At 37.3% G+C, this 18910-nt stretch overlaps 1 protein-coding gene across 1 annotated transcript in view; it reads left to right on the top strand.

Annotated features, from left to right (window-relative positions):
- Positions 1-18371, top strand: part of MBOAT2 (membrane bound glycerophospholipid O-acyltransferase 2) — a 100024-nt gene extending 81653 nt beyond the window's left edge. The window contains exons 8-13 of the mRNA XM_081314094.1: positions 2274-2466; positions 4047-4150; positions 6557-6621; positions 8595-8727; positions 12145-12296; positions 13007-18371. Coding sequence (XP_081170220.1) covers positions 2274-2466; positions 4047-4150; positions 6557-6621; positions 8595-8727; positions 12145-12296; positions 13007-13232 — 873 coding nt within the window. The 3' untranslated portion in view covers positions 13233-18371. The remainder of the gene's footprint in view (positions 1-2273; positions 2467-4046; positions 4151-6556; positions 6622-8594; positions 8728-12144; positions 12297-13006) is intronic.
- The last annotated feature ends 539 nt before the right edge of the window (positions 18372-18910 follow it).

Raw genomic sequence — 18910 nt, forward strand, 5'->3', positions numbered from 1 at the left:
ATAAATTAAGGCTCACAATCTTGACTTCTCATAAATTAACTGAAGTATCTTCTGGGGTCAATTAATAATTTGAATCATCTCTCTGATAAAATAGCTTATGTTCAAAATAGATTTCTTAACCCCCAAATAAATTTTTGTTCTTTTCTTAAAATTTTCTTTCTATGCATACTGTTGAATTTTATTACCTATTTATAAATCCTTTCAGTTACGTCATAGTTTTGTATATTTGCAGTTGGCCCTTTTATTTTCTTTGCTGAATTTACCAGTAAAAATGGAACAGCATATTTTATTATTGTTTCTGTTTAAACACTGCAATTCTTAATACTTAAGACCTAGAAATAAAAAGACTTACTAACAACATAGAGTATGTTTTTGATCAATATCCCCTAGTTTTGACACATACAGTACTTACAGTTTAAATGGTGAGTGGGTGAAGGCAAATAACAATTTAGTAACATGGAATTTAAATGCTGAGGTATTTGATATCCTATTTAACTTAAATGTATTAAAACTCTAAAATACTATTTCATTTCCCTCTGTGACTAGTAAATGTAGGTATGATATATTAATGCATGGCCTTTCTGATGACTTTATTGTCTTCCTATAATTAGTCTTATGTGTTATAGTAAAGTTTATGATTGTGTGAAATTTTGAAAGAAGCAAACGTACGAAATGAGAAGGACATCTGCGGATTGATTTGTAAGAAAGAGAGAGAAAAGCAAAACCTTAGCCTTGTCATAAAGCAATTTCTTTATACTACTTTAAAAAGTCTAATGCATTTTGATAGAACATTTTTCAGAGGCAGAGAAGTGAGTTTTTCTTTCCAAAGTATTCTGTTGCCTCTGAAAAAGATTCTCTGCTGAAGTTTATTTGGCTTCTTAGACTAAGGATTCTCAGCATTTCAATAAATACCATTTTCAGGTTTTGCTTTTTTCTCCCTGTTGGGAATAGTTGTTTTTTGTTTCTTTCTTAAATTGCTTTCTTTGCAGTTATATAGCCAAGCCGCACAACCTTCTCTTAATATATTTCAAATACATAGAAACTGAGACCATATTGCAAGCTGCTAGTTAAACATACTGAGATTTACAATTTTATGTGTACATACAGTATTTAGCATTAAATCAGACTAAGCAATTGAGATTTATTTTTGACAAGACATGCATAAATTTGCATCATGCTGTTTGCACAGGACAAGGAGATAAAATCATATACAGTAATTAGCCAAATCACAACCTACATAGGTGTGCAGAAATATCAACAATAACAAAATGAACTAGTGTAGCAAGAGTAAAAAAGAATAACAATAAAGAACCAGTGTCAGGATGCTAATAAAATTCCAAAAAGCTATACATCACCCACATTGGAGTTAAAGCTATACTTTGAATGCTAATATATGGTCACATAATTCCAAATTAAATGGGTTAAAATGATTACCTATTGCTGATATATAATGGGCTATAAAATATTTTCTGTATCATATTCATAGCTCAGAACTTCTTTTTTAAGGTGTAAGGTAGTCTTGTAAAAGGTTGAAGAATATAATCTTTGGTTGCATGTTACTTAGCTTTATCTTTTATGATATGATTAAGGAATATGTAAAACTAATCAATTTCAATAACAGAATGCCTCATTCCCTAATAGGTCAGTTTTATGATCCCTAATATGTACAAGAAATCCAAAATGGCCTCTAAAAACAGACTCCTGCATTAAGACTAGAAATAATAATAATTTAAAAAATCCGAAAGCAAACAACTGCCTCATTAATCATGGCAATTATGATGCTAAAGATTATATTTATTTCCAGCTTCCTTGGTGCCAGGTTTTTAGATATATGCTTATCTAGAAGAGAGCTAAGGAAGCTATATTATTTCTATTAGCACACAGTTGAGTGCCATGTCTTCCAAAGCATCAGGCCCTTTTTCTCCTGGTCTCTTTCCTTTGACACTCTTGCAAGTCAATAAATGTTCTCTTTTTTCTTTTTAGCCAATTAGTTCACCCTCCCTGCCTTTAATTTGATATTGGACAGGTAGGGTTTAAAGCCGAGGTGGCCCCTTTATGACCTGTGGACTTCATCTGCCAGAATTCCTGAGCCAGGATGGAGTTGAACTCCACAAGTCGTAAAAAGGCCATCATTACCCACCCCTGAAAGTCTTATTTTATTTTAATCATGCAAGAGCAATATGCTTCATATGTTAAATCAGTTATAAATAAATATGTTTAAAAGATTTCTGTATAAAGGATGCTCACAATGTCTTATATCTTGCATGTTTCAGATAGCTGTGGCGCAGAAACTTGTAGTGTGTGGACTATCCTTATTATTTCATATGACTGTTAGCAAAACTTTTCCTGTAGAATACAACATTGATGACCAATTCAGAGCAACTGCATCGTTTCCTACAAAGATTGTCTACCTATACCTGTCACTAATGGCTGCGAGGCCGAAGTATTATTTTGCATGGACTTTGGGTAAGAGGATTGAGGGGAAGGGAAGGGAGTGTTCCTTTGACAAGTTTTATAACAGAAGGCTGAAAGAATTAGTTTAATAGTGTGCCCCCTTGTGGGGCAAGGAAGAACTATGTCCAATGGAATTCTTACACTGTAGAAGCATTAGTTTTTTAATGGTGAATAAAGTGTTTTATTAGGTGTTTTGAGCTCAGATTTAAAAATAAAAGTATGATTTGTGATAGTGCGATAGCTAAGCAGAATATTTTAGGGAAAGATTGCTCATGATACCATTCATTCTTTATGTTGATTGCTTGGATACCTTTGATGGAAATGATGATTTCCATTTTAATCTAGGTGTAACCCAATAATTAATTGTTAATGAAATATTAAAAGTGGTATTTGTTTTATTTAAATTTACTCCAAAAATGTTTACTTAAATTGTTTTGATAATCTTAATTTATAGGCTTTTAAATAGACTGCAAGAAATTCCTTATAGCTGACTATGAAATCCATTTTTAAACCAGTTTGTGGAATGGCAAATGAGTCAAAGACTATAATAGATCATACTTAAGTTCAACCCTGGTAGTTCTTGCTGCTTTCTTCAGCTATCTGTATCTTAATCTGATTCCCCCTTACTATCTTTAAATCAATGTTGTGCAATAGATTTTCAGTATAATTCTTGAAATAAAAGAGCTGCTGGATTATATATATATATGTGTGTGTGTGTGTGTGTGTATGATTAACTTTTAACATTTTTAATTATTTAACAAATAATTTAAATTTCAAATCAATTTTAATAAATATATTTATTTAATATAATTATATATATTTGCAGTAGGGCCATTAGGACTCAGAAGCATCATAGCAGGCATTGTAAATAACTACCATAGTTGAATGAGATCTGCTGTATTTGTACTTAGGGTAGCAAAACATAGAAAGAAAAAAAAAACTATGCTACCCTATTATTGGATAAACATTGGCAAGTATTTATTTAAAGGGTATTTTCTCTTTTTAAAAATCCAGTGGTCATATGAATCATATGATTTAACACTTTCAATTATTGTAACTTTTAGGAAAAGAATTATTTTAATAGTTTTACAATTTACTTTCAATATGAAATATTGCCAACATCCACATTGTACTGAGAATCCTATAAAACAAGGGTCCCCAACCCCCGATCCGTGAACCGACACTGGGCCACGCAAACAAGCAGTGGGGGATGCAGTCAGCATTTGAAACCACGCCCCTTCTGGTCCACGGAAAAACCACTCTCCATGGAACCAGTCTCTGGTGCTCAAAAAGTTGGGGGGGGAGGGGTGAAGAGCTGATATAAAATATGTAAGTGTGGATTCTACTCTGGCTTTAGATTTAGGAAAATAATTACATTATTTTTAAAACATTAAATTTGAAATGTACTTTTTAATAATTTGTGTTATATATTGTGAAAATAGTGAGAAATTGAGTTTTGCTGGTATTTGGTGTTTAGTGATAGCTTCGACAGTAGTTGCAAGATATACTTTTTAAAAGTTCTGTGTGAGAAGAAATGCTACCATATGTAATATTTTTATAGCTTTCTACAATTCCTGACTTTTTTTTTGCAGCAGAGGCAATTAATAATGCAGCTGGATTTGGCTTTAGAGGCTATGATAAAAATGGAGTCCCACACTGGGATTTGATTTCAAATCTACGAATTCTACATATAGAGGTTAGTTCATCACTTTCCAAATGGGGATATTATTTACATAATGTGTATAGTATTGCTTTGTTGTAATGTGTTACAGTAATAAAATGAACTTAATATGAGCAAGAATTTCATTATCCTTATTGCAACGATGTACAGGTAGTCCTTGACTTACAACAGTTTGTTTAGTGAACATTCCAAGTTACAACAGTACTGAAAAAAGTGACTTGTGACCATTTTTCACATTTACAACCATTGCAGCATCCCCATGGTCCCGTGAAAACTCAGAAGCTTGGCAACTGACTCATATTTATGACGGTTGTAGCATCCATGGGTCATATGATCACCATTTGTGACCTTCTGACAAGGAAAGTCCATGGTGAAGCAAGATTCACGTAATAACCGTGTCACTAACTTAACAACCGCAGTGATTCATTTAACAGCTGTGGCAAGAAAGGTCATAAAATGGGGCAGAATTCACATAACAACTGTCTCACTAAGCAATAGAAATTTTAACCTCAATTGTGGTCATAGGTTGAGGACTACCTGTATTAAAAAAAGAGACCAGGAGTTCATTACAGCTCCCTGTCATCAAGTTCTTTTTTTCCTTCCTTCCTTCCTTCCTTCCTTCCTTCCTTCCTTCCTCCCTCCCTCCCTCCCTCCCTCCCTCCCTCTCTCTCTCTCTCTCTCTCTCTCTCTTTCTTTCTTTCCTTCTTTCCAACATTTAGTAGTAACTATCCATCCTGCTCACAGAGGGACTCTGAGTGGTGTATAAATAGAAATAAATAATACAAATAATACTTCTTATCTTTCTGCTCCTTTCCTTGTATCTTATGAATAGAATGATACACACACACACACACACACACACACACACACACATATACACATATATACATACATACATATATATACAGAGAGAGAGAGAGAGAGAACATCTTTATAGAAAGGCATAGTTGTATTAATCTGTTCCAACAAAATTGAATATATTTCTGGTGCATTAAAACGAAAGGTAATAAAATGGTTATGCTTTCAAGATAATAGAAGATGCTTTTTTTCTGTGAGGTGGCAGTTGGGGGCTAAATGCTTTCCAGTTAACATCTGTTTGTGCCAATCAGGTTTGTCAGATCAATCTTTTCAGAATGCTTAAGTTAGAGTTTCAAGAATATAGTTTTGATCCGAACCTATTTTCACAGTGACCACAGTGAAAATAGGAAAATTCTGCCATTGCCACCTTTGTACCTCTTCCGATGTCACCATAAACCTCTTGCTTAAAAGAGCACAAGTTCTCTGTTTGTCAGCATCTTCTCAATTTGTCTCAGGCAACAGTGGTTCCATGCAAATCTAACTAAATTTTGCATTATTTCCTTTTCTTTTATTGTATGGCCAATTCTCTGGTTTTAAATTTTACTTGCTCAACAAGAATATAAGCAAGCACCACATGTTTACTGAAATTAATGGAGAAAAGAAAATTCTCCCTTTACTATATGTGCACACTTGCTATTATTGTAGGAGATAAGAAACCCCTTCCTTTTCAATCTGTTGGAAACAGATGTTACAATTAATGTATGGACTTCTCAGGAGTTATTAATAGTCAAGATCCTGTCCTACCTAAAGTCACCTTCTCTAGCCTTTATTCATTGTTTTCTCAACTATATATTTCACCTTCCTACACTAGACAAGATTTCAGACCTAATATATTACCTGTAATTACAATCTATATTATATAGAGCAGGGGTGTCAAACTGCTGGCCCGCGGGCTGGATGCATCATAGCAAAACCGCGCCCACCCCATTGCCAGCAATGGCAAAAAAGTCGTGACACGTCATGTGATGTGAGTTTGACACCCCTGATGTAGAGTATACAACATACTATGTGAATGAATGTGACCTCTTATTGGAAAGAATGCAATCATGTGACATGATCGAGTTTGACACCTGTGTATTAGTAAATCTTGCTAAAGAATACTCTGAGAATATTGTTTTAAAAACTTGACTTAAGGCAGCCGCCAAAGACCCTGAAATATTTATGTATTTTTTTAATTCCATTTATATCCCACCCTTCTCCGAAGACTCAGGGTGGCTTACAAGCTTAGCAGTAGCCTTCATTCTATGTATATGCCTGCTTATTAGGGCTTTCACACATACCCCCAAGCGGCATTATTACAAAGTCAGCTTAATTGCCCCCAACAATCTGGGTCCTCATTTTACCTACCTCGGAAGGATGGAAGGCTGAGTCAACCTTGAGCCTGGTGGGATGCGAACCTGCACTAATTGCAGGCAGCTGGTGTTACTTAAGGCGGCATTAGCCCACTGCTCCACCAAGGCTCTTGGTAAATTATGTTGCCCATCTCTTTGGGATATAGAGTTTATACTTACTTTTCTGAAATAATACAATTTATTTTTTTACAATGTTGCATTCATATTACAGTTTTCAACAAGTTTCAAGATGTTTCTTGATAACTGGAATATTCAGACAGCACTTTGGCTCAAAAGGTACGTTGGTTGGTTGGTTGGTTGGTTGGTTGGTTGGTTGGTTGGTTGATGTACATCCCACTGTAATCAAAAGTACTCTCAGAAGCTGATATAGAATATTAACTATTATTCTGTTGCTGATAATTCAGTATTACCAAGCTATCCCAAAAGATTTAGGGATAATAGTGTTAATAATAAAGGTTTACCCCGAATCTATTCTGTTTGCTTATCCATTGTCCTTTTCCTTTGCTTCAGGAAGACTAAGGCTGGTGTATATGGCTATAAATCAGAGCTGGAATCTCTAGAAATCCCTCAGAATTTAGCTCCCTTTCGGTGCCAGCTCCCTAATGTCAAAGTTGCTAGAATTGGTGTAACAGTGTGCCATTTTCAAGAAGCATATTTTGCCAGATTCCTAGGTTTTGGAAGTTCTGCATTGGAATAATGGTCTTAGACCCTAAATGCGTAGTAGAAATGTTTTATTTCTCTTCCAGCATTCTGCAATTTTTGTACCCAAGAATTTATTAATGGTCAAGGAATCTTCCTAACAATGTAGGGTAGATATATGGGCTTGACTGGGGCAATTCCCCTTCCAGCAGTCTCAGCATCTCATTCTGTCTTGCTCGTCAGGACCGCCTGACTTTCTCTGGTGTTATTTTGGCAGTGCACAAGAGACAAATGGGGAGAAATTCTGAATTTTGCTTACCTTATCATCTAGGACAGGCATGTCAAACTCGCGATGTCACATGACTTTTCCCCCATTGCCGGCAATGAGGTGGGCACGGTTTCAGTATGATGCATCCGGCCTGCAGGCCGGCAGTTTGACATGCCTGATCTAGGACGTTATTTAGTCATGGTGATATAGTTTACTACTGATTGTTACTCTCTTAGTATTATATCTATATGCTACTAAAACTCTTGTCATGAGCTTTAACTGGGCAAAACAGTCATTATAGGACACCAGTTTCTGAACCAAGGCACTTTGGATGGGCCATCTTACAGAATGTGTCTAAACTAGGAGGAGGAAAGTGTGTTGGATATGTTTGCTGCCCTGAGTTTTTGTAGAAATAATAAAGGTGGGATGCAAATTAAATATATACAGTATATAAATAAAAAATCTGGGACCAAGGACTCCTGAGAGAATGAAATTAGGGGGAAGTTATTGCTGTTTTGATGTTGCTCTGCACTTCTTGAACATTCCGATGCATTGTTTCCACTCTGTACCCTCCCCCTGCATGTTTGCCCGGATCTCTGCAGCACCTATTAAGCATTCCCAAGCACCCTCCCTAATTGGCCCCACACAGCAGTCTCAAGCAGCATCTCTGGCACATACCTACACACGCTTCTCAAACCATGCAGCACTCTTGTGCACCCCATATACCATTCCTGACCCACACTCCTGCACTCCCTGCCCCACCTAGAAGCAGTCATTTGTCAGTATTTTGGCCTTGGACTTGCAAGTTTCTGATGGCCTTCACACTTTCTCTCTGCAAGCTTCCCACAAGCACAATAAATGCAGGAATTGGAGGGAGGAGGAAGGAAGGAAGGAAGGAAGGAAGGAAGGAAGGAAGGAAGGAAGGAAGGAAGGAAGGAAGGAAGACTTCTGATGCTCCTTGTCAACTTCTCACAAGGAAATTCAGTGGGGAAGCTGACAGGAAGTCAGTGTTTCCACTCCCACTGCTTTTTTGCCCACCCATGGTCATTCCATTTCTCTATTTAGGTGAGCAAATATTTCTGAAAAGACGACACATTGGGGCATGGATTGCCTAGTTAACTTTAAATTTCCAATAACTTTTATTATGGGGAAAAATCACTTCTTAAAGACCATTTTATAACTTGAATGATAACTTAGTCCGTTTCTTAATAATTTGTAAATTCGGCAGGATTGATTGTCTTGAATGCAGCTTGGAACTTTCAAGGATTTTTGGCAGGCCTCAGTGTTGCAAAAATGCAGTTCTTTCTACATGATGCTTTATTATTATATTTTTTACTTTCAGAGTATGCTATGAGCGAGCCTCTTTCAGTCCAACAATACAAACCTTTATCTTATCAGCCATTTGGCATGGGGTATATCCTGGATATTATTTAACTTTCTTAACAGGGGTACTAATGACGCTTGCAGCACGAACGGTACGTATCCCTTATTTATCAGTTAAAAAGTAGTTGTGCTCTTTTTTTGAATTAGTTGTATGAATTCAAAACTTACTTAGTGTTTACTTTTAAAATTTTAGATTAGTTGTTTATAAAAACAATAAAAAGCCTTGCTTTATAATAAAAAAGACTTTTGAAAATCATTAAATTGCTTTATGGCATTACAGGTAGCCCTCAACTTACGACCACAACTGAGCCCAAAATTTCTGTTGTTAAGTGAGACATTTGTTAAATGAGTTTTGCCCCATTTTACGGCCTTTATTGACCCAGTTGTTAAGTGAATAACTGCAGATGATAAGTTAGTGACACGGTTATTAAGTAAATCTGGCTTCTACATTGATTTTACTTGTCAAAAAGTTGCAAAAGGTCATCACTTGACCTTGGGACACAGCAACGGTGATGAGTCAGTTGCCAAGCATCCGAATTTTGATCACATGATCATGAGCATGCTGCAAGGGTCGTAAGTGTGAAAAACAGTCATAAATCACTTTTTCCAGTGCTGTTGTAACTTTGAATGTTCCCTAAATGAACTGTTGTAAGTTGAGGACTACCTATATTTGATTATTTACATATTCAATTTATATGGCTGTCACAGCTTTAACTCTTAAGCAGTTAACATAAAGTTAAATAAAGATATTAAACAACACTTTGTGCCTAAAGCTCTTCATGCATCTATCTGATTAATTCCTTAATAATGACCATGCCTCAGGACAGAAAAAGATCTTTAATGTCTTACACATAGACCAGTAAGAATGGGACTAACTGGCTCTTGAAGGCTATGCTGTTCCTCAGGTCAGGCATAATGACAGAGACTGTTTGCAAATATGATGATAATAAACAATTTCCCGACCAAATTTTTTACACTTTCAACAAGTTTCTATTTTTCACATGTGTTTATTGGTCTGTCTCTTTTATTTTGTTTCTGCATTATTTTACATCGAGTTGTGCCTTTGCGGCCTCTGACCCGTCGCTTCATCCAGGAAATGCGGAAGCTGACGCGCCACAACACTCTCAACAACCTTTGCTACAAAGCGAAGGTTGGAGACAGGACGATAGTTATTTAACGAGGCCGGGTCCAGAGCAGGCTTCTTGAGGAGGGGCCTCACCACTGCCTCTTTTAAGGCGGAGGGGAAGACACCCTCTGTCAATGAAGTGTTGACAACTGCCTGGAGCCCCCCCCCCGTCACCTCCCCAGCAGCCGAAACTAGCCAGGAGGGACATGGGTCCAATAAACAGGTTGTAGCGCTCAGTCTACACATAATCCTATCCACATCATCCAAAGACACAGGGTCAAACTCACCCCAAATGGTATAACCAAGGCCTGCCCTTTCCACTCTGCCGGATTCCGCCCAGTCGGAGTCCAAACCAGTCTGGATCTGAGCGATTTTGTCCTGCAGATACTGTACAAATTCCTCAGCCCTACCTTGCAAGGGGTCATCCCTCAGTCGCTGATTAAGCAGTGAGCGGGTCACTCTAAACAAGGCGGCTGGGCGGTTATCTGTGGACGCAATGAGAGTGAAAAAGTAAACACGCTTTGCTGCTTCCATCACCACTAGGTAAGACTTAAGATAAGTTCTTAGCTGTGTTCGATCAGATTCGGATCTGCTGGACCTCCAACAGCTCTCTAGGCATCTTTTCCGGCGCTTCATCTCTCGGAGTCCCTCAGTAAACCAGGGGGACACCCGGGATCTGCGACGGGTCAGAGGCCGCAAAGGCACAACTTGATCCAAGGCCCCAGCAGCCACCCTCTCCCAGGCCGCCACTAGGGCCTCGGCAGAGTCGTGGGCAAGGGAAGCAGGAAATGTCCCAAGCTCCATCTGGAACCTTTCAGGGTCCATTAGGTGCCTGGGGCGAAACCACCTAGTCAGTTCCGCCTCCCAGCGGCGGGGGGTGGCGTACTGAAAGTCTAGCTGGAGAAGGAAATGATCGGACCATGACAGGGGTTGTATGGTTAAATCTCCCCTACCCAGACCATTAATCCACTGCCCAGAGATAAAAACCAGGTCGAGTGTGTGCCCTCCATTATGAGTCGGGTCCTGAATTATTTGAGTCAGGTCCATGGCAGTCATGGAGGACATGAACTCCCGAGCCAACTCAGATGCTTCACCCATGGAAGGCAGATTGAAGTCCCCCAGAACTATGAGCCTGGGGAACTCAATCGCCAACCCGGACAAGACATCGAGAAGTTTGGGCAGGGCTGCTGACACGCAGCTGGTAGACAGGTACGTAATCAATAGGCCCAACTGAACTCCAGGACCCCACTTCAAAAGGAGAGACTCACACCCGCCTATCTGAGGGATAGTGGCCACTCACGGACAAAGACTCTCCCTAATAATAGCCACCACCACCCCGCCCCTGCCCTGGGCCCGTGGCTGGTGAAGCACCCGGAAGCCTGGTGGGCATAATTCCGAGAGGGGGACACCCCCCTCTTGGCCGAACCAGGTCTCCGTGATGCAGGCCAGGTCCGCGTTCTCCTCCTCAATAAGATCGTGTATGAGGGGAGCCTTGTTCACCATGGACCTGCATTGAAATAAACCAGCCTAAGCCCAGGGTCCTGCAATCCTATGCCCCCGGGGGACTGAGAAGAGCAATGAGGGTGGGAACAGGCAACCGCTTGAAGACAGTGGTGGTCCGTTCCCCGATTACGATAGAGCCCTCTGCTCCCACACTCTCTGCCCCTCCCAATCACCATCAAAATAGGAAGACCCTCCTCACTTGGAGCTGAGCCCATCCCCAAATACCTACTCCCCCCCCCCGCGACCATCCGATGGTCTGGACTGCTGTCCGGGTCGAACTCCACCAAGTTCATTCTGGATCCCCTTAAAATTTTATTTAAAAATCTCAATAAAAACCCCCTCAAACTCCTCTTTGCAGCATGCCATCACTCAGGGTCCCACAACCCGTCATCAAGAAAGATCTTCTGCAAAACAGATGGACGCTCCTGCGAGAGGGGGGAATCTCGCAGCGAGTAAAGTTCTTCTAAGGTATATGCTGGCATATAAGGGAGATGGTAACGGTAACATCGGGCAATGGAGGGTGCCAGTATACTTTAAGCATACTTTTTAAAGAAATTATTTTTTAAGTATTAGTTCTCAAACTCCATATTTAAAAAGCATTGTGGTAAATTTTTTGAGTTGAAAATGCAGCACAGATTTCAGAGAAGTATACAATCTCAAGATTAGTTATGATTTAATCCACATATTGTACAGGAAGGATCTACCAGGTCAGTTTGTATTGAAATTTACAAACATTGTGTCTCTCAAGTAATTGACTGAGGTAATGTTGTCTTTTTATTTAGCTGCCTTTAGATGTAGCTTTTTGTAAGATCTATATAGATACTACCTGTTCTATAAAAAAGTTTACTTACTAATTAAATGTATCTCTCTTTAAATTTAGATTAGAAAGAACATTAGAAATTATTTTCTTGATTATCCAGCCATTAAGTTATGTTATGATATCATGACATGGATCACAACTCAAATAGCAATAAGTTACACAGTTGTGCCATTTGTACTCCTCTCTATAAAACCCTCCTACATATTTTACAGGTAAGTTGATCTTTGTCTTTTTTAAAAAATGCCACTTTAAATGGAAGGGAAGCTATTTACATGTGCTGACGGTTGAGAAACCAATACTGTAATCCATTTTTCAATTTCAGTGGCTAGAATTTTATGCGATGTTTGGTGCCTGATTGAGATTTAGGAAATTAACATAAAATCACAATTTCCTTTAAATAAAATGAACTTAGAAACAAATAAAATGCTTTGTTCATGGTACTGGAACACTGGAAAAACTGAAAATACTTATTAGAGGAATAAGTATTTTTAAAAATTCTAAAAGGGATTTCCAATGAGCAAGTTATTAGAGGAATAAGTATTTTAAAAAAATTCTAAAAGGGATTTCCAATGAGCAAGTTCACTCCTCTGAACCACATATTTTCCCTCTGTTCCATTTGCATATTGTAACCACATGATGGTGTTTCTGGCATTAGAAAATGGCTAGGCTTTCTCAGTTTGGAATAATTGACAGGGGAGAAGGATAATAAGCTATATATTATCTTTAGGATTTAAACTACAATCTGAGATAGCCAAATAATTTCTACACCTACACACACACACACACACACACACACACACACACACACACGTATGTACGTACGTTGCCTTGTACTGCTGGTTTTCTGATAAGTAGATAAATATAGAAGTGTTGAAACATCATGTAATGATCAAAGCTCTTGCTTTCTGTCTCTTTGCATTAGTTCCTGGTATTTCTCCCTCCATATTGCCTGCATTTTAGTGCTGATGTTTCCAATGAAAAGAACTCAAAAACGAAATAAAGAGCAAGAAAGCATCCAGCCTTCATGGTCCAAACAGCAAGAAGAAGGAAAAGAAAAAAGAATTACGGGACATAATAGTTATTCTGTGGCAAATAGCTTCAATCAAAGAAGAGAAATCACATCCAGAAATACAGCAACAAAACAATGATTACAGATGCTATAGATGCTATATTTTATATTTTCAAGACCATTTATAGCACCTTTTAAAAGGGGAGGTTATATTTGTCTGAAAGGATGGTTAGTAAGAAAAGAATGCTATATCTCTAGAGAATATACTAGTAAGATGAAAGCAAAGCTAATTAACCGCTCCCGTGCCATGTTCCTGTGGATCACGCCTTATATGGAAATATTACAATTATTTCAGTGGGCACTCAAGACCAACGACGTATGTCATCGGCGTGCCGCTATGCTGAATGTACATTGTAAATCCTTAGGAACTTATGTGGGTGGGAAATGGTTGTGTCAATCTGGAACACCAGAAGGAAAAAATCTTGCATTGCCTTAAACCCTCTATCTACTGAAAAGTAATGTTTCTAAATAGTATTTTCATGTTTAGTATATTATATTTAAAGTATCATTTAAAAAATAAGCTTTGGATTCTGAGGGACAAAATGAGAAATGGAAGCAGAAAACCCCCACTGCCTGAAGTCAAAAGAAGGAACTGCAATAAGCACCTCAGTGGAGGGTTATCTTAGTATATCAGGTTTGTACAATAGAGAATGAAAAGCATTGTTAATGTTAAATCATAGCTGGTTTTCCTGATTAAAAACAGTGGTTAAAGGAAAGCCCTCTGAAAACTTTTTTTAAATATTAAAAGTCATCCTTTCTAGAGCCAAATGTTTTAATTTAATTTTGCTCTTTAGGATGAGTATGTTTTGCAGCAACCTTCACAAAATGTACACAGAATTCCTATTAAAGCTGCAGCTTTCCAATAAAAAATCTAATCCTATAGAAATCATTTCACAGGGCATCACTAGTAAAGGTGGATCAGTTACAGAATTAGTGTGAAAAGGTGCTTAAGATGGCCTCTTTATCTCATGGTTATAATTCAGTTTATATTAAACAAAGAGTGAAATTGTTAAATTGGTACTATCTTTCTAGTTGAACACCATAAACCCTGTAACACCAGAATATCTGTGGTTTAGAAAAAAATTAAAGCGGGATGTAATATATGGGGATCATAGTGTAACATTTGATAAAACTTTCCCAACCAATTCTTTGTTTCATAATTTTACCTTGAAAATATATCAAGGGAATTGATAAATTATTAGTTACTTTCTGATGAAGATTTACAATCGGTAAAGAAATTATATGCTAAAGGGCTATAACTTTCATTTGCTTGCTTGCGTATCTGTTAGATTTTTTTTTACTGAATGGAAAAGATGTTATCCTTAAAATACAAAGAAAATGACCCACAGTAAGAAATGAAAAATGGCATTTGGTTATTATTAAAATAAGCTGATTTTTCATTCCTATTTTGTTTTAAAACCTAAATGTTATATACCACATGTCCAAATATTTAAGGAACCCAGAAAGAGAGAAATAGCTCTTGGGTATTGTCAGGAACCTAGGAAAGAAATGATACAGACATTTCAGTAGGAAAGTCAAGTTATTGTAAATTTGACCTTCCAATCTGTCTTTCAATGAGAAATAAGAGTAGGCTGTGTTTCTTGTTTGGGGTGTTCATTCTGTTCTGAAACCTTCCTTCTAGAGAGAACTACAGACAGATGTGTTTTGCGGGAGGAAACAAATGATGTGAGTTAATAATTTCCCTAGCAAATGGAGTGTTCATTTGGAGAGCAGGTAACTGAATATTAAAAAGGGCTTTCATGCTGGTGGAAATAAACATTAACATTAGGAGAAACAAGCTTATTGTATCTCCTGATGTAAATACAAACATTCTTTTAGTTTATTGCAGAACATGGATGGAGCAACATGCAAGTAGGCTTAGTATGGTTTTATTTGTGCCAAATTATTTCTCCCCTGCCCCCCCTCAAATTCAGATACATAATGGAAGCTCTAGCTTCACTATACAGCTCCATAAGAAGTCTTCTTTATGCAGAAATCTCTACTGTATGACATCAGGAAGAAACTATGTTGGGTACATGAAATGAAGCTTGTTAATACAGCCTGCAGTGATACCTTGCTATAACTGTTTTCTATAATGGCTGAACACGTCTGCCCTGTTGTTCAGTTAACATATTAAAGATATCCATGGCTATTCATTGGAAAGAGGAAGACAGAAATATATTTTGGTGCATTCACTGCAATGGTATATCTGTTACCTGTACAAAAATGTCAACATCAGTAGAGGTAGCTCCTATTTACTGAAGATTAGTTTTCCTTATCTACAGCCTTGTTCATTGCTATTTCAAGAGAATCTACTTTTTAGATACCAGATGAATAGCATTTCTCTCTCTATCTCTTCCCTCTGTCCCTCCTTTCTTCTCTCTCACACATATATTCAGTTTCAGAATTTACGAGGAAACTCACTTCCAGTGTATGAAAAAGGAGCTATTTATTTTACTCATAGAAAACATTGGAAACTACTGAAAACTGGAAAAACCTGCCTTTCACCTGTTCCTATATGTCTAGCCAAGTTTAATCTTTTGGGAATGAATAACAAGTTCCATAGGGACTTTAGAAATATAATACTTGCAAGTTTCTCAAAAGATACTGGTTATTTTCCCAAGAGATATTTATTTTTCATTATTTATTATTTGAGAACTTAAGCACAGGTAGTCCTCGGCTTACAACAGTTTATTCAATGACTAATCAAAGTTACGGTGGCACTGAAAAAAGTGACTTATGACCATTTTTCACACTTATGACGATTGCAGGATCCCCGTCACCATGTGATCAAAATTTGGATGCTTGGCACTGGTTCATATTTACAATGGTTGCAGTGTCCTGGGGTCATGTGATCACCTTTTGCAACCTTCTGACAAAGTCAGTAGGGAAGCCAGATTCATTTAACAACTGGGTTACTAAGCTAACAACTGCAATGATTCACTTAACAACTGTGGCAAGAAAAGTCATAAAATGGAGCAAAACTCACTTAACAAATGTCTCACTTAGCAACATAAATTTTGGGCTCAATTGTGGCTATAAGTCAAGGACTACCTGTATTTGAGTTTTTATCCTTGCCCACAAAGGAAATTCCTTTTTTTTTCCAGACTCACATTTTGAAAACTATAATTAGAGCTATGCAAGGCACTAGCATTACAGAACATATTAGTAATGATGGAATACCTTTTGCTGGTGCATCAGAGGAGCTGTGTCCTTTGCAAAGTTCATGCAGCTGCTTTGGAAGCTGTCCCCAGTTGTTTCCATAGAGAGGGAAAGACACACACACACACAACCACTGGGACCGGCAAGGAAGGTATGTGGCTGCTTTAGTACTGTATAGTACTTCCAACAGGGGTGCTTCATTTGCATAAACATGCTTTGAAGTCAGTACAGTAGTTTAAATGCTCAATCTTAACTATAGCATAAAGTGTTTTACATAAACTGGGGGCCAACCTATGAAAACCCTCTCTTGCTTCCTTGAGATTCTACCCCCACATTCTGCAGCATAAGGGCTGATATTCAGCAGTGCGTTTTTTGAAAATACAGAGCAGAAACAAAAGGACTCTGGGATGCAAACCTCTTCAAACCCCCAGACCCAAAATCACATTACAAAAATGTGCCCATTTTGCAATTAAAAATTAACCTGACTTTGTTAAAGGATATTAGATGGAAATAATAACATTTTCGATTTGAAAAGGTCTTCCAGTTAGAAGACTCCAATGCAGAAAAATATCTAACCCACGACTTTAGAAAAAGATTACTATGGATACTGGTTCACCCAATGTTGTTCTACAACACACACATTAAAACAGCCTGCTGTGTGAAAGGAAAAATTAAAAGAGAATTTTACAAGGCAAAACATTTTATTTTAGCCAAAGTTCGATTATGAAATATGTTTGCATCCTCCCATAGTAATTCCTATGTGTTCCTGAAAACCTCCACTAGGAAACCAATCTAAAAGGCCTGGGAAGTAGTGTAGCAAGCAAGAAACCCCTAGGTGTACAAATTTTCATAAACCAGGATATTTGTAATAATTGTATTAATTATTTTTCTATAGTATGTGATTTCCATTCTGGGCCAACTTGAAAATACTGGAAGTTTGTATTGCTCTTTGTCTTTAACAGGTTTCAATCTTATTGTCACACCTTTTTCTTTTTTTAAATATTTTTTTTAGCATTGATTCAAGCTGAGTCCCTGGGATAATTGTTTAGGTCACTGTAGCAATTTGATAGGCAGCTCCATTCATGTTGGCTTTTCTGTTTCCATTGCACATACTGTACTTGTAAAATCTGTCCCTCTTATCGCAGAAGTCTCAAACATTGTTTAAAACAGTGCATATCATAATTGCATCCGACCTCTTCAGAAGGCTTTGTTAAGAGAACCATTTCACTAGCTTTGTTTTTCTTTTCAGTTTGTCCTACTCTATATAATTTCATGTCCTTTTGTTTTTCATGGTTACTCATTCTGCTATCTGATTATTTTCTGCTATCTATGAGCTTAACAACGGCAAAAAGATGTCTAACAGTATATAAAAATACTACTGTATTTTCCGGCGTATAAGACGACTTTTTAACCCATGAAAATCACCTCAAAAGTTGGGGGGTCGTCTTATACGCCCAGTCGTCTTATACGCCGGAAAATACGATATTGAAACTATATGTTTGCTAGCTCTGCAAGAATATTCTACAGGTACTGAATGGAAACCAGCAACACCATGGACATAACTTAGTTACTAAAGTTAATATAAATGTTAATCAGTGCAAAAATATGAATGTGGAGTTCAGTTCACATTTGGATACACATTAAAGGGACTTTTCTCAGTTGAATGTGGAAACAGTTACGTACTTTTCCCTTCCAGTATCTGCTTTTTAAGAGGAAAATATGCTTCAGAAGTGGATAGTTGCAGTATTTCCTCAAATTGCCTTCCGAAATCAAAATATAAAGACTTTATCCATGGATTTCATTTTTATTATTCCAATCTCTCTATATTTTTTTAAAATTGTTATTTTTCAACAGATCCATACAATTAGGTCTTGGTGTATGGTAATTTAAGATACCACTGTATTAGTTTACACTGTGATGTGATATTTTAATAATTACTTATTTCTAGTTTTGTCTTGGGGATGCTACAATTATGTAGCATACTGCTATGTTTTAAGGGTGTTTTTAACATACCTATAAATGTTTTTCTAATTTGCGAATTTAAAATCTGATTAAACAATAGCAAAAAAGGTCTTGATTGTTTTCTCTATATCAAAATTGTTAATTATTATATTAATCTAAATATAACACCTTACAAATAAGCTGTAATGTCCAAGTGATAAGTCACTGGAAAATAGCAAGAAATCTCCTAATTTCTATATTGCAGAATTACAGGTAGTCCTTGGCTTACAACAGTTCATTTAGTGACCATTCAAAGTTACAGCAGCACTGAAAACAATGACTTATGACTGTTTGTCACAGTTACGACCTTTGAAGCATCCACATGATCACGTGATTAAAATTCAGATGCTTGGCAACTGGTTCATATTTTTGACTGTTGCTGTGTCCCAAGGTCATTTGATCATCTTATGTGACCTTCTTATAAGCAAATGTGGAAGCCAGATTCATTTAACAACTGGGCTACTAACTTACCAGCTGCACTGATTCACTTAACAACTGAGGCAAGAAAGGTAATAAAATGGGGCAAAACTCACTTAACAAATGTCTCACTTAAGAGAAATTTTGGGTTCAATTGTGATCGTAAGTCAAGGACTA

Source organism: Vipera berus (assembly GCF_964194415.1).
Source record: "Vipera berus genome assembly, chromosome: 1".
Classification (NCBI taxonomy): Eukaryota; Metazoa; Chordata; class Lepidosauria; order Squamata; family Viperidae; genus Vipera; species Vipera berus.